Source organism: Anoplophora glabripennis, unplaced genomic scaffold (assembly GCF_000390285.2).
Source record: "Anoplophora glabripennis isolate ALB-LARVAE unplaced genomic scaffold, Agla_2.0 scaffold405, whole genome shotgun sequence".
NCBI classification, from domain to species: domain Eukaryota; kingdom Metazoa; phylum Arthropoda; class Insecta; order Coleoptera; family Cerambycidae; genus Anoplophora; species Anoplophora glabripennis.
In genome coordinates, this window is record NW_019416491.1 from 321,454 (window position 1) to 339,150 (window position 17,697).

Consider the following 17,697-nt stretch of genomic DNA (forward strand, 5'->3'; position numbering starts at 1 on the left):
TATTACAAAAATCTCCACATCTCATTGAGTACTGAATTGATAGAAATTTTAAGATTTCCATGTTCACTAAATTTTACACATTCACATACATAAATATACAGGGTGTAAATTTAATTGGGGGGGTCAATTTTTTAGGGGTAATAGTATATGTTCCCGTGAATACGAATCTGAAATTCTTTTTTTTCTTATTCAATTTGTGCAAAACCGTACTTATCTTATCAACTTCGACGTCACCTGTTACATAGGTGTTGTATAACAATGAAAAAGTAATATTAACGATCGATAGAAGGAAGCACAAAAAACAGGCACTTAGGTAGGAAATTCTGGAAGGAAGCCTAAATAGTTGAAGATAGGCAGTTGAAGTGAGAACAGTGTGCAGATAGGTAGCAAGACGATCGGCGGGCAGTGTGACAAAGTAGTGTAAAATTAAGTGTTTAACCGGTATTAGTTAGCAGGTAATATTCTTTAAGTACTTTGTTGTTAATTGTTCTATGTAATCTTATGATTGTGATGGTTATAGATGTTTCATGATAATAATTCTTTGTATGTTTAGCTTCCATTGCTTTATGCTCAAGGGCATATATTTTTCTAAGGTAAAATTGTTATAATTATTATTAACGATTGCTCATTATTTATTTCATGTTAAAATATATATATTGTCGTGACTGCCCAGATATTGCAATAACAACTCCTTTGTTTCACATTTAACTTGTTTTATCATGATTACGTTGTTCGAAAAACAAATAATAAAGCATTTCTTGTGCTCACTTTATGTCATACGCATATAAGAGCCTTGTTGAATTTACTAACATTTTCGCCCGTGAGGAATGAATCTGTAAAAAGAATAATTAAATACAAAAAAAGAATTGCTAAAACAGATCTTCCGAAATCTCAACTCATAGCTGGATTGCCTCCCGTATGGGACTCCAGTACCTTCCGGCCCTGCCGGCTAACTAACACCAAACCTCTTCAGTTTTACTTGGAAGTGTGTATGACTAATATGAGGTAACAGATGACATTTAGTGACACATTAAATGAGACAGGTCTTATTTATCAGCAAAGGTTCTTAATTTATGCCTTTTCGTTAGGGTTGTTTTGTATTTATATTTGGGTGGTAAGAGCAACGATCGTGGGTTTCTCTGCCATGCTCTTTCCCCGCAGGAGCTCTAGGTGAGCCTGGCACTCTCATTTTATGTTAAATGTTTGTTAATGTTTTTGTTGTTCTTTATATTTGTCACATGTTTAATTTGAAGATTGTTGTATGTCAATAAAAGTTAGGTGTATTTACTCTACTTTTGTTTTATATAATTAAACCATACATCCCCTCTACAAAGTTAGTAGCCAGCGCCTTCCGGTCAACTAAAAATGGATACACACAACGTAGGCAGTTCTTATGACGATCACATATTTGGCCACAACTACGTTTACTTATTTTTTGTCGAACCTAGGGTTGTTATACTACAAATTAAATAGTTATAATTAATTTTTTAAAATACCTACACTTTAATACTTGTGTGCGCCGCCACTGTAATCACGTATTACAAATACATGAATTGTAGGCAACCTACAATGCATGTGAAGGGAGATAGTACGGATAAACTGTGATGAAGCGAAGGGCATTAGTTGTTTTCCGCATTTGGAGACAGTACCTACATCTAACTGTGAATTCGAATGTTTTTCATCGCTGGAAACCATGAACGGACTATTTCATTTATCATTATTGTTTACTGCTTGAGTTTTTCGCTAGGTTACTTGTTAAGTACTGTGTGTGCCGCGAACACCCACTCAACAAAAGTAACTCGCGGCGAATGGTGTGGAATTGCGCATGCGCTGCGACTAAAGCGCGCCGTTATTTGAGGTTACACTAGCTTCGCTAGCGGCGAGGTACGGAAATGACTAAAAAAAAAACGTTAAAAAAAAATTAAGTTTTTACGATGTAATTTGAAAAAAAAAACTATTGACACGCGTTTCTAAAGGTTAAAGGAAGCCTCTATATGAATATGACCCCAACTCAGATTTACAGCCTGTATATAATTATTTGTAAAGTTATGTGTTCCTATTTAAGAAACATTAATCTGACTCACTTTTACTAGATATCTGAAATTGTCTAAACTTTGTATGAAAGAAAATTAATTATTATTAGATCATCCATCATAAAAAATGCATACATATTTGCTTAAACTAGTCCGTCATTGCTTAAAGTTCGAAAATACCAATTGTTTACTATTGCAGTATTAAATTAATATAACCTTTGGTTGCTGTCAAGTCTAAAAAAATGTACACCAACGCTAGGTTATGAGTGTAAAAAATAACGTAAGCATATACCTTAGGACCTAAGTGCTTTTAGAATATACGGGGTGTTCCGAAAGCCCGTCAGGAAACTCTACGGATTAAAATAATAGCAGAATGTAATGAATTTTTTTTTCGAATTGTCAATTGTTTACTTACTTTTTTATAATAAAGCATATTTATTTGATTTATGCAAATACCGGTGTTATTTTAGGCAAATGTATAATTTTTTAAGAAATGAATTAATAATTTTTTTAATAAACTTGACTGAACCAATTAGGTTACATGGTTATAGCTTAAAAGTAAAACTACAAAAGTTCAAAATTTCGTTTTCAATGTTACCTATTTTTACAAATGTTATTTCTACAAACTTAGTGTATTTTTCACACTTGTTTTTTCGGTGTGTTGTTATTTTTTACGTAAGCTATTGTTAAAATGCATTAATTCTAATCCTTCGTTTTTAATATTTCAAATATAAATACAATTAGATGTTTCATAATAATTTGTAAAATATATTAATTCTAAAGTTGTTTTACCATTTTTATGTAAATGTAAACATGTAATTTAAAGACCCGGTTTTTCTTAATCAATTAGATTACATGTGTCCATTTTCAATGATTTACAAAAGTGCAAAATTACACACTTAATGGTTTTTTTGGCAACTTATGTATTTTTCACAAGCTTAATGTAATTTTACTTCTATAGGTTATTATTACATGCATCATGAAAGAAGTAATACACATTCTAGTATTTTTTACATAAACTTAAATCGAGACCAACTATTTAAGTATATTTAAAGGCATATTTAATTTTTCTGATTATTCCGATAATATTTGCCATATAGCGTAATACGTCCCGTCAAATATAAAACACAAAATAAAAATGTCGCGGAATACAGAAAAAAACTGCTAGTGTTTATTAATATTAAAATACTTTTTCCCTATAAAATACCTAGCTTTTATACGCAGAAATTTGAAATTAAGTATTGTCCGATTGTTAAGTATACCTATTTACCTACTTCTCTCGTGTTACTTTTTACGTAATAGGTATTATTATATTTTGAAATGCAGTAATTCTAATCTTTTTCGTGTTTTTATTACTGTAAATACCTACACACATTTAAGTGTGATTTTACATGAAACTGTTGTGCTTCAACTCTTAATTTCTATTTTAGCCTTCTATATACAAAAATTAGAAAGTCTCAAATTTTAAGACATTTTCGATCTATATAAAATATATAAAAAACAACTGGATGTTGCATTTCTCCACTTGACAGATATAAACCAAATTTTCGTTTTTTTTTTATAATTGATCGCACTGTTCATTGGTCGCTTTTTGTATTCCACGATTTTTTTCTGATTACACTTCGACAGTTTATTCATTATTTTGGTTTAATTATTGATTTTTCACAATTGATAAAATCAAAAATAAAGTTTATTAAACGGATATTTTAAACGATTCAGAAAAATTCAAAACTGTACAGTTTCATGCTTTCATATGATTTTTATAGTTTAGGATAATTCTTACGTGCTCATGTAATTTTCACGTGCTTAATGTAATTTTACATACTAATGTAATTTTTACAAACATAATGTATTTTTTACATCCATAATGTAATTTTTACTTGCTTAATGTATTATTTCTTGTGCAAGCTAATTCACATGCAACATCCAAATAAGCAATTATATCAATTATATAAAATTGAGTCTACTCTGAAGATTTATGCCTACTCACACTGCATTCCGTCAAATTAGAGCCGTTCCGAAGGCAGGCGAATGCAAATAACGCGGAATGACTCCCATCGGGGCGTGTATATGTAGCAAATTTCACAGAAAATTTTATTACCTCTAAAAAGCGCCTAAAGACTTACGCGCATTTAGAATCCATTAGTTACAACAACGTAACAGACGTTGTAGAAAATTTATTTACTATCAGTGCACACACAACGGAATTACCATAACAACATTTCTTGGCGGCGCGCAGATCAGATGTTGCATTATGCGAGACGTTTCCAGCCAATATCGCCATGGTAATTTTATGGAGATTGTGGGAAAGTCAAAACATATGACGTACAATGTGACTAAACATTACCTCTTCGCAACAAATTAGATATAGTAGATAGAAACAGGAATTCAAGCAATACACGTCGCGGATGACGTCACAAAGGCTGTATACTGCCGACATAATTCTATTTTACGCTAACAATGTATGTTTTCAATACTGTTTTAGTAAAATTTAAATATATATACCACAATATAATATAAATCAGTACGGTCATAAAACAATGATTGCCAATAGTATTTTTTTACGTCTTCAATCTTCTTCATTCTTGAGCATGCAGATTCCATAAATTCAACCGATCACAGAACATAAAAATAAGATCTTTTTCCATGTCCTCTTTTGTTTTTGAGATACAGAGCCTCAAAGATGGTTTTTTAGAATGAAATTGTTGCTATATCTTTTTCAAAAAACAATCAAATTCACTCAAATTTGATACAGATATAGGGTGTAAATGCATCAGTCTTGTTAGTTTTTTACCATCTGCTAGATGTCGCTAGCTACCACCTTTGTTTATGTCATTTATTTATGACATAACTTTTTTGAGGTTAGGTTCTTTACGGTGTATGTCTATTATATCACAAAACTTCATTTTACATAAAATCGCTAAAAATACAGCTTTTCAACAAAAACGCCATTTACTATCCCAAAGTTAACCAGCTTTTATTCTCTAATCTACAGGATGTATAGGAACGAATAGGCCATACTTCAAAAGTAGTTTCTTTGAATTAAAATAAGCCGATTTAGATCAAGTTGCCTTAGTAACATCCTTCCAGGGGCTTGATTTTTGAAAACAGGAGAATTAGTTCATTAGAGAAAATTACGTCATTTTCTCTTGACACACAGATAATGTGATTTTTGAAATTTTCTTGTGGAATATTTTCTCTAGATATCAAGAGAAAAAATTCCACAGAGTTTTGTCGGGGGAATTGGCGTTTTCTCCAAATAGTTTGAATCCAAATGTCATCTCATGCTCATGCGCGAATTGTCACTTCATTCATTCGCTGTTCGAAGGTGCGTAATCATTTGAAATTTGTAATGGATCCAAACAATTTATTATTAATTCTAAATATAATGAATAATTTGCAAAGTGCAGAAATTGTAAACCATCTGCAACAACATTAATTAAACCATTTAAAGTTTCAGCAATATCTGATCACTGTTTTTGGGCCTTTTTGTGAGTGAAAGTAGAAGAAAACTTTCATTTTAAAAAGTTCTTCGTTGTTTCTAAGCATATTAATTTCTTTTTTGCGCTTTCGACGTGAACGAACGCTTCATCATAATTATAATAATATTAAATTTTTTGTGTTTTCAAATATACTTCTATTCAAATTGAAGTTATATTAAATTACTACGAATATCATGGAGATGTCTAGTCTCCCTGACGAATATAATGGCATTTACAAAACAAACTTCAAAATCAAATCAAGTGACTAAACATCAGGGTCGCCAATAATGGCACTGAAATATTGAAGAAAACTCTGCCCGCTGATTGGTCAGTTGCAAATATATCCTCGACATATGGCATAAATTAAATTCTCTAGAGAATTGGATTCCTTCAACGTTCAAAAATAAGTGTTTAAGTTTTTAAGAGAAATTTGTCAGATGAATTTTTTCTCTGGAGAATCAGTTCTCCTGTTTTCAAAAATCAAGCCCCTGAAATATTTTTATTTTTTTATTCCATTTTAATTAATACTTAGTAACATTACTTTTTAAGGAAACAAAATTGTAAAAACTAATGTAACTTGGCATAATTCGGTTTGTTTTCATCCAAAGGACCTTGAAATATGGTCCATTCGTTCGCGAACGCTTTGTATACTAAGAAGTCAAAACTACTATGGGATAGTCAAGTGTTTTTCTTAAAAAAATGATGCGTTTCCAGCGAGTACATTTTTTAGTTAAAATGAAATTTTACATTGTATTTAGATCATACAGCGTAAACAACATAACCTCAGAATAATTACGTCATCAAATGTCATTAGAAAAGGTTCATAACCCTCATAAACTTACTCGAACCAAACATTGAACTAAATTGTACTTAAACTTTACTTTGGATTTTTAAAAATGACTTAACACATGTCTCAAAAACAAAAGACGATCGGCTTATGGTCCATTGGAGAGATTCTTCTTATTTTTTATGTTCTATCAGTGCCTTTCCAAAATACTCTGTATATTCGCTATGAATACTCGTATGTTTAATTATTTCTGAATTATACAGGATGATCAAAATTCAGTACAAAGAATTTAGTTGTGTATTTTTGAGGCGGAAATAAGATTTTTTTCCTATAAACGTGTGTCCACAAATGCATACAGGGTGTCAAAGTTTTTTATTTTTTCGATTTTTTAGGAATAATTTCCAAACATATTTGAATGTACGCATAAAAAACTTGGGGTACCAGGGTTTTACGAAGGTAAATTTAAGATCTACAGTTTCCGATATATTGGCTGATGAAGAGGTAAATGCACACCATATTTTCAAAATTTACGGTGAAAAATTTTAAAATTTATTTTGGACTTGCGTTTACAGGAGAAAAAGTCCAAAAATTCTTTGTGATGAATTTTGAATCAGCCTATATGTATTTTGCATGCGCAAAAGAACAATTTCCGGAAAAAAAATTTAAAATCCCACCCCATTCATAAACCGGCATAACAGAGAAGAATCTACTTCTTGCTCAAGGTCACAATTCTTTATCTCTTTAAAACCTATTTATAGAAAAGTGTATGACCCTCCTGATTCGTAGTATATTGTGTGTAAACATTATTTCGTTAATACTACAACCAAGAAGATAGTTCTTGTGCTTTTAAGCGACATTACCACTTAACATTCTTTGAAACATCTTTATCATGTATGCCACAATTAAATAATTTTAAAAGTTCCAACATATATTTAAGTCAAATTTTTATTAACGTTGTTCTGTTTTTGTTTCAGACGCTATGGGTAAGTGGACAGATGCAAGCCATACTTTACAGATGTCGCTGTATCGCTACTAATACAACTGGGTCAGGTAGAGAGAACACGAATAACCCTTAACACCGCATCTAACATATTTATTAATTATTAGCCTAACTAGCTGGTATTTGTTAAGTTTGTAATTAGGTTGGAAACAAACAACACGTGAAATAACGAGCGACTTCGCTCGTATGTCGGCCACACTAATTAATTTAGTGCCTCCAACGAAAATACTATTTTCCTATTTATGGAGTATAAATAGTGACAACCGACTTTCGTGTGTATTTTACTAGAATTTATTAACATGTAAATGAATGTTAATATCAAGCGATATATGGCATATATCACAATTAAGCAGTGTCGTATTGATACACATAATTTATGGTGTGCGTTAATGTAAACATTAGCTTGACCTATACAAGTTATTATAGCGTAATGATATTAATTGTGACACTGCGGTTGTAAAAAATAAATCTCATTCAGTTTGTGGACTTGTATTTTTTTAATTTAATGCTCGCGTGTACTCGTGTATGTGCATTTAGTATCAAACATTTTTAAAAATTTCCCGAAAATGCGCACACGTTTAATTCGCACAACCCCGGAATGGAATCCAGTTTTTTATTTCGCTTCTGTTGCAGTTATGGCGAATATGTTAACAAACTCGTGATAGTTGATGTTTTTATGTTCTAAAATTGCATATTTTTTTTAGTTGCTGTCATCGCGAATAGCTAACAAAATATATATGAGAGTTAAACACTAAAAAGTATAAATAAGCTGACAGTGTTAATAATAATTGTGATAGATAACAGAAAAATATGGTTGAGTGCAAATGAAGTTCCTCAGTCAATCAGTATCAACTTTTTATTTCTTGAGTGATCAGCTTTCATCCTTGAGATTAGAGCATTGCGTTCAAATACTGTTCATAAATGAGTAAAAACAAAAATAAACAATTACCTTATTTTGGGTTGAGGTTTTTCTTCTAATTTTATTTCAAAATGTAAAGATAGACAGTCATTTGTGTATCTATTTATCTCTTCCTTTTATTGGTATTAGTTTCCAAGTTACAAGCAATTACTTAAATGATTGATAAATCAATCATTTTCAATTTTAATTAAAAATATTTAGACTGGTCAATATTTATAGTAGTTAATACAGAAAATACATGAATTGTACATTTTTAATACAAAATTTGTCTTTTAACTTTACTTCGATACTTATCCGTATATATCTTCGTTTTCATCAAAGACAAGCTACTGTCTAAGATATTTATTTTGACATTAAAAGTCAGTGTTCGTAGTATTTCGTAAATGCAAATGTACTATGTGTCATATTTGAAGTTTTTCTTCCTATTTCATTTCGGAGCATGGATGACTTACAAATCTTTATAATGTTTTATTTATTATTTTAGTATTAGTTTTTCTTTCATTTAAAAAGTTGTTTATTGTTTCTTGTATTATGTTATTAATAAAAACATAAATTTCAAAAAGTTATGGTCTAATCGAAATCTGTTATTCGTAGTACGTATGTATTTACATATATCTCATTTCAGGTATCTCAGATTCATATTGTGCTGTATGCATTCCAAAATGTTTGTCAAGGCAGAAAAATACTTAATCTATGTAATTACTGTGATGGAAATTTATTGAAATATCATTTCAAAATATTAATAGTATACAATATAACAATATTGTATACCAGTATGAACACATACTGGTTATTTATTAACCCAGTCGCTATGTACATACGGATATTTGAAAATGAAATATAAACTTGTTTTTGGATGGAAGGGGGGGCAATGACAATCTAGGTTCCTAGATTCAAATTTTCTGGATTCCATCCCTGTAGCGTTAGCCCCTATCTTGAATTTAAGGGTGAATTCATTTTAATTACCTTATTTTCAACATACATCTAAAAATGGTTAAATAAATCAAAATTGCTGAAAGCTTAATTCACTATAAATTTGGTCATTACCATTTTTCGTCCACGATTGATATTTTTTCTACTTAAACCTGAAAGAAGTGGTAAAATTAAATGATTGCTACCTAACATTCATGTTCCTTTTTAACTTTAGCGGATAAACGATCATAAATAAACTTTCAGGAAACACTATTGTTTGCATTGATCCTTACCTTTTATTTTCTCCGAGGGTCAATATTCTAGATTCTGTACCTGTGGTAAAGTAAAAGAAGAGTGTGAATGCTGAGTGTGAAGATGAAAATCTGCTAATGTTTCGAAAACGGTTTTGAATTGGAGTTTAGATCCTCATTCAATTTCAAAGCATGGATGAGTTTTATTGGTAATTTAATGACATTAGTTTAAATTAAAAATCTGCTCCCAGTTCCTCACTTCGTATTGATAATTAAAAACAACAATTTCAAATAATTATAGTCCAAACAAAACAGTAACCTCTAGTAGGTACTATTTTAATGGATATCTATTCCATAAAAATTTCTTCAGATACTTAGGAATAATTTAGATTCCTTTTCGCTGAACTTCCGTTCGTCCTCGAAATGAAAATGTTGGGAATTCATTGAAATATTGATAGGTTATCAGTATTTGTGCAGTAATCCAAAATATTGATAGTATTCAATATTCATCAGCGGGAATTACCGTAGGTAGGTACTACCTGAGATTGTTTATTTATTACATTCATAGCAAACAAACGTTTGTCGTATAAGCATTAGCCATGGGTTGATTTCTGTATGTACACTGTAAAAGAATCGGTATGAGTAGGAGCAATAAAGGTACAGAATGAAATGAATGAGTACATTTTCATTAAATATTGAGCATTTTGATAACTTTACACATTCGTGAAAATATTTGAACTAAAACTGAGTATTTTCACTAAAATACGTATACATAGGTACCCGTTAATTAAATTCTCCAGATAAGCTCGTATTTGGTACATTTGTACCCAAATCGGAGTAAATGTCCTCATTATTGTGTGACCCCACCCAATTCTATGGTTGTCGTGCGTTGTGTTTGTCTATTCCCATCGTCCGCATTAGGTCATCTTGCTGGACAAGTATCAGTTTATCCGGCTATTTTGGTGACAATCGTCTTTAAATGCAGTGGTCTGATTACAATAATTAAAAACAATAATATATTGAGTCTTGATTAATATTTTATTAAATAAACAAATAATTAGATTGTTACTTATACTTACTTACGTATCTGTAACGGTTATGACAATCTATTCGTCCGATCAGTTAACCAATTCTTTTAATCGAAACCCAAAATATTGTTTCTAAAACAGATCTGTGTAGAAACTACTATGGCAGCTTAGTAGTTTATGACTTTAATATAATAATATTTAACTTAAAATTTAAAGAGAATATAAACCAGGCCTGAGTAAAAAATTACTCAATAATAGTTAAATTTAGACAAAAAGTCAACTCTTAACTGGTTTTACATAGTCAGAATAGAGTGAAAAGTCACTCACTTGATAGTTAGTAGAAACTCGGATTTGAGTAAAATTCACTCTATTCTGTTGCAATAGTTTCACTCATAAAATTTTAGTTGTACTCATACTATACTCCGCGGTCGAAATTATAGAGAGTGACTCATCGCTAGCTTTTGGACTAGTAAGGGGGATGAAGCGTGCCGGGAACGAAAATTCATTGGCGTGTCTGCAAAAGGCAACAAGATATAGAAAATATTGAAAAAAGATAATAAAACATAACATCTAATATTTTTTACGGTTTACTATAGCCGGCACTTTAATCCATTTTAATTATTACAGCATTTTAAACCGTCCCAGTTGTGTTTTTTAATTTATAAATTTATTATAGCCATGGAATTAGACCCCTCGTCTACGCTTATGCTATGACGTTTCTCAGGACGGATAAATCAAGTCCGTTTACACCCACCAAAAAAGAATTTCCCTATTCCCTACCAAGTGCAAAAGACAGAGGTAGAATATAGATCGACGTTCAGTTTAACTCAGTCTATAGACGATTATAGATTCTATCGATGTGCGTAGCGAGCGGCACAAAGATAAATAATATTGAACCGTATAAAAATCATTTTATATTTTATACGCATTATGGTAATAGTGTTTTTATATTATGTCTGAGTCACTCTCTATAATTTCTACCGCGGAGTATAATAGAGTAAATATTTCATTCAATTGAGTGTGGATAGAAATTGATACATTATTCAGTAAAAGTGAGTGAAATTTTGTTTACAGTGCTGTTTCGAGAATTGTTCTAAGTTGCACTTCATCTGGTAATTTTGTGTCATTGTTTGGATGAGTTAATATGATTATTTTTTTTATTTTATAGTATCAGTTTACTAATTCATTCAAAACCTTGTCCTTGTCCTTTTCTTTCGTTTAATATCTAGAAGAAACACAAAAATTGGTAAATATCTTCTTAAGGGGCATTTTATCCTTTCCCATAAGACGTTTCTCAGATATCTGGTAAGCATTTAGATTTGTTTCCATTGAACTCCCGTCCGTCCTTGAAGATTTCAGTCAAGGTAGAAAAAGATCTAATCTGAAATCTCTGGCGTTTGGTATTCCAGTTATAGAGCGATCACTCTCTGTGAAAAAGCCACGAGTTCCTTTTAGACCGTCTTCGGGGATTCCATGTACATATTTGACCATCGGTCGGCTCCGGAATAGTCGGTTATTAATCTAGTTTTTGCAAGTGCGACACGTAGAGATTGCCCATCCAACGCACGTCACATCTCTAGCTGCTCCGATCCACCGCAAATAGATTACGTGATCCCATCTCAGTCATCTTTATGCACCACACGTCCCTGTGCGGCCGCAGGAATTGCAACACGTTACCGCTGCCTCTCGCTCCCTCGCCGAGCATCCCAAAATTCTATCAATTCCACCCGATGGGCACATACGAGCGCATTAAATACTTCACTTGTAATTCGAACATATTAGGCGGTGCTGGCGGGATCCACCCGACCAGAACTAACACAAAAAATTGCGAGAGGAAATTGCTGTCATACCCCCGGCCTCGATTTTTCGTATCGGCGCCGTGCCCGGAATCGCTCCTGGTCCTGGTTAAGGAAATGGCGGGTTCAGAAATGCTCCAGAAATGGCCGGGTAGGATCCGCCGACATTCCCCTTCAGGATTGCGACTGCCAGCTGAATTCCTAAATGTTCCTGGTGTAAATATAAGTACAACATATTTCTGTTTCGGTTGAAACAAGTCGGTTCCATTCATGACTTCTGTAAACTTGAAGATTTGATTCTAAGGAAAATATGTCTCTGTACTCATTATCTTCACTGTAAGAAAAATTTGACTTATTTTCACACAGTTTCACTCAATAATGTATGAATTTCTGTCCACCCGATTGAGTGAAATTTTCCTCTAATAGTATGAGTAGATTCAACAAAAATTGTATGAGTGAAACTTTCAGTTTTAGGTCAAATATTTTCATAAATGCGTAGAATTATCAAAATGTCCAGTATTGACTAAAAATGTACTCAATAATTTCACTAAATAGATTCAATCAACTTTGACTCAGATCGATTTATTTACAGTGTTCGGTCGTTGAGGTATTTTTATTTCCATCCTTTTTATTTCCATTATTTTCGATCGTTTCCATTTCCATTTCAATAAACAACAGTGAAGGAAGTAATTTTTTTACACAATTAAGTACCTATATAATGTCGAAAGTCATACTACACTGTAGAAAAAAATCACTCAATTTCACTCAATTTTACTCAATACTGTCTCAATACACCCGATTGAGTGAAATATTCACTATTAGTATGAGTACAATTATAATTTTATGAGTGAAACTATTGCAACAGGAGAGAATTTTACTCAAATCCGAATTTCTGCTCAACTATCAAGTGAGTGACGTTTGACTCTACTTTGAGTATGCTAAACAAATGAAATTAAATTTAATTTTAATTTAATTGAGTAATTTTTTACTTTACTTGGTTTATATTCTCTTTAAATTTGAATTTAAATATCATTATATTAAAGTCATAAACTATTAAGCCAAAGTGGTTTCTACACAGATCTGTTTTAGAGGCAATCTTTTACGAACGAATTGGTTAACTGCTCAGACAAATAGATTACCACAACCTATATTGTCCGTTATAGGTAACAATCTAACTATCCGTTTATTTAACCAAGTGTTAATTGAGGCTCATTATGTCATTGTTTTTAATTATTGTAATCAAACTACTGGATTTAAATACAATTGGCACCAAAATACCCGGATACTTGTCTAGCACTGCACACCATACACCACGGCACGAGATGACCTAATGGGGACGACGGGAATAGACAAAGACAACGCACGACAACCATATAATTGAGTGGGGTCACTCAATAATCAGGACATTTACTCCGATTTAGGTATAAGTGCACCAAATACGAGTTTATCTGGAAAAATTGTTGAAAGGGTACCTATATTTAAGCGAAAATACTCAGTTTTAGTTAAAATATTATCACAAATGAGGAAAATTAGCAAAATGCTCAATATTGAGTGAAAATGTACTCAATCATTTCACTCAATGGATTCACTCTGTACCTTTATTACTTTCACTCACACCAATTTTTTTATAGTGCACTATTGAATATCCAACGTGTTGATCATTGATATTTGTTCAGACACTATTAGTAATACTAGCTGTGATCAAAATTCTCTAATTAAGTATTTTGGCACTTAATTAATTAAACTCGTGGCAGACAGAGATCGGTCGCTATCACACAAAAAAACACAGAAAAATTAATTAATGTCTGGTGGCAACAACGAAAGCAATGTTGCAACCCATTTTAGGGTTGTCCCCTTTCCTCAAATAAAGAGTTAGGATTTTTTTCTAAAGACCATTTCTACGGCCTTTACAATCCTATAAACTAGACTTGAAATAGTTTTTGATTAATTACTTAAGGACCATTGAAGATATTGATATTATAAGCTGATTCAGTCCAATTCTCTCATGGTCTCTTCCTTATATATTCTTTCTTTTTATCTATGCAAGTTTGGTAAAAAAATAATGTTTTAGAAAATTTTCTTGCGTTCTCAAAGGAAGTATAAAAAAAATTAATTTCGGAGATAAACCAAACATATGCTTTCTTTTTACTGAAACACCCTGTATCTTTATGTTGCTAACCACAGTTCATGAATAGTCTAAAAGTCTAAAACACGGACGTCGTTAGCAGCGAATCATAGATAAAAGTCAATTAACTAATTTTTCAATAATCAAAAGTATACGATTACGACGTATAGATAGGCAGATTAATAAAGTATACCGCGATCACCTGCTATTTTAGGGCAATATCTCTATAAGTAACCTTTAAATATAAGATTGAAACTTCATATTTTTATAGAAGTGTAAAAAATATAATTTGATGCATATGTACATAGTCAAAAGACAATAAACCAAAATTTGTATCCAAAACATTAGAATATAAATAGCAGCTAAATTTTAAAAAAATATGTATTGGATAACACACAGTGATATTTATCAAACCACCACCTCGGGACAAAATGAAAGTAATCAGTTGCGATTCTTGGTTAATCTGTGAATATTAAGGTGACAGATTCACCTTCGCCTTGCTACTTTTTTCAAATAAATGCAAATTTAAGCAAAACTTGAAATTCTGATTTTCACTTTTACTCTACTACAAAAAATGTATATCGTCATGATCTTTGAACTTTACGTAAGATAAGATCCTTTGCGAAGCCAATTAACTTTTTATATATTGTTGAATCCCTTCTAATTCGGACGCCACTGGTCCCGGAGTCCAGAGAGAGCAAATTTAAAATACCAGAATAGATAATCTCGTTCTAGGTAATTAATAACAAAACATACTATTTCGATTTAGTTAGACCAGTGAATAATCGAATCCACAATCCTGTGGTGTTACTACAGGTGACAGGATACTTAACTTACAACGGCATCCATGTCACTGGTTAGTTTTTAATAAAGTTTTGCAAATAGAGAGTTACTACGACTGTACTACTGTACCAAATTTAAATTATATGTCTTCAATGATCCAAATATATGTATCTCTTTCAACTATTGAAGATCGCAGAAAATTATTTTAAGAAAAAATCTTACTTATTTATGTTTGTTTCGATGAGAGGGACCACCCCTAAAAGTTTAATTGCAACCTGTATTTTATGCTGATGTTTCCAAAATCAATGCCTTGTCATTGCTTGATAATAAAATCGCACATTTTTCGACCTTTTCCAAAATGAAAGAAAAGTGCCAATTTTGGGCGCAACACGTAGAAAAGTCTACTGTCCTATTTTTTTTTGGTATCATAATGATTAGAGTCAAACTGAGTCAGATACGGTTTTGCGGGCCAAAATACGAGGAAATATCATGGTTTATGGTTGAATGCTTTCTGGGCTGGTTGCCACGTCGTCAATTTACAACTCGTGACGTTTCGAGAGACATATCGCTCTCTTCTTCAGAAGTTACTCTGAGCGCATGACTTTTTTCATTTGTGGGTCAGTATAATTTTTGAACTCTATCAATTTTAAAAGCCAATATATTAGAAATAGTTCACTTTTGGAGGTTATAACAATTGACCTTTTTCTTTGCTAGACTAAGTACTACAACTTAGTACATTTTTCAGACTTGGAGTCCCATAGGACTTTGGCATCCATCTTTAGACAAAAATACTTTCGGCCTTAGATATAGCTAGGTACTTATTATTCAATATATTTTTATTATTTATTTATTATTACATTTCTTTTCATTGACAAAATATATACCTGTGTGAATTTCGCTTGGATTTGCTCATATTTTGAATACAATCCGACAGAGTTCATTTAAGGCATCAGGTAAAGTTTACTTCGCTGCTGTATTCTGCAAAAATCGGTAACAAAAGGATTATTTAGAAACCTTCGGAACTGTTCGGAAACTCGGTGGAGCCAGTAAATTTTCGTTTGCCCGTTAATTTTACTTCGCAAGTGCTGGACGTTGTTTTCCGAAGAGCCCCCAAGACAAAAGCTTTTAGTGGGACACACTCTTACTTAATAGAACGTTCCCAGTTCCAAGAATTTCATTATGCAACGGCCTTTTAACATATATCGTGATACAACCGATTGTTTTATAATAATTAGTGAATCGGTGAAAGCAACGCTAATGCACCTCGTGCCTGAAAATGCGGAATCATCGAATATAATGGCTCGCAGCTGACGGGGACGCCGATTAGAATACACCAGAGGGCGCTCCGAGCGTCCAGGTGCCGACCGATTCGCAAGTCACTTCCTTCAATGTCCGTTTTATCGATTGTTCCAATCTAACACCAGCCTTATCTAGTGCTAGGCTATAAAAGAAAAATAAATTTGTGCGTTTGTCTGTAGTTACAGAGAACGGCGCGGACGTGTTATGAAGCAACCAATAAAAATGACATAGAGGTCATAAAAGTTTTTATTTTTCTAAAAGCAGGTGGTTCTTTTGTGCGGCAATTAACGACAAGCTGCAGTTTAGGCTGTTGTTGAAAAATTTGAATTCGTAAAAATTAAGACTTATTTAATTGGCATGTAAATTACGAACGACTGTTATGGTGCTTAGAAAGTAGTCAATGAAACTTGCCCATTAAATTTTTTTAATAATGAGCCTAGGACAAAGAACTGCATTTTAGTTGAACACGACAGACTTTAATTCTTCAGATCAAGGACTATAAGAATTTATATGCCCCAAAAAAATGGGAAAATGCTTTAGAGAATCTTTTTATCGTAAAATCTCGTACGCCACTGACTTAGGCATTCTTTTAAAATGAATATAGAGAAAATTTTGTCTTCGATGGTGTAAATATTAACGTTCTTGAAAAAAAAAATATTTGTGACCGAAACTTTACTTAACAACGTATGATAAACACTGAATTCTGAAAAATAAACAAAAGTGATGATGGTTGCTCAAAAACGTAATGTGGTATTGAACTTCCGTTTACATATTCGAATATAGAATGAATGATTTTATTATGACTTCCAAAACCTCGGAAACTATACAACAGGAATCGAAAAATGTGGCGTTTTAAAAATCTGATAAACTAAAACAAATATTTTTAGTTTCGTTTCGCAAACTTATTTCATAATATATTGCATTAAAAGATTTATCCCAATTTTACCTTATCTTTGACAGTTTTCGAGATTGTCGCATGAAATATTCTGTTGGTCTTCATCTGAAGGTTTTAGACGTTTTTGTATCATTTATGTGGGCATCTAGATTGGTGATATGGAATTACTAATTACAAGAGTGTATCGAATCTAAATCGACCAGAAATATAGAATATTCAAATATATGAAATATTCAAATAATTATTTCCTGAGATTATGTTACTTTTTGTAACCTAATTCTCTATATACAGTAGAAAACGACTCTAGTCCTATTCTGAAAATTATTAAATCCACTCACATTTTGAGTTTCATTACACAGTAATCAAACACTTGTATTAATTCTCTGT

General features: G+C 32.0%; 1 protein-coding gene across 4 annotated transcripts in view; it reads left to right on the top strand.

Annotated features, from left to right (window-relative positions):
- The window catches only part of LOC108911937 (homeobox protein homothorax), a 420,456-nt gene that overhangs the window by 247,634 nt on the left and 155,125 nt on the right, over window positions 1–17,697 (top strand). For all 4 annotated transcript variants that reach the window (XM_018717012.2, XM_018717015.2, XM_018717016.2 and 1 more), the window contains one exon: window positions 7,277–7,285. In XM_018717012.2, coding sequence (XP_018572528.1) covers window positions 7,277–7,285 — 9 coding nt within the window. The remainder of the gene's footprint in view (window positions 1–7,276; window positions 7,286–17,697) is intronic.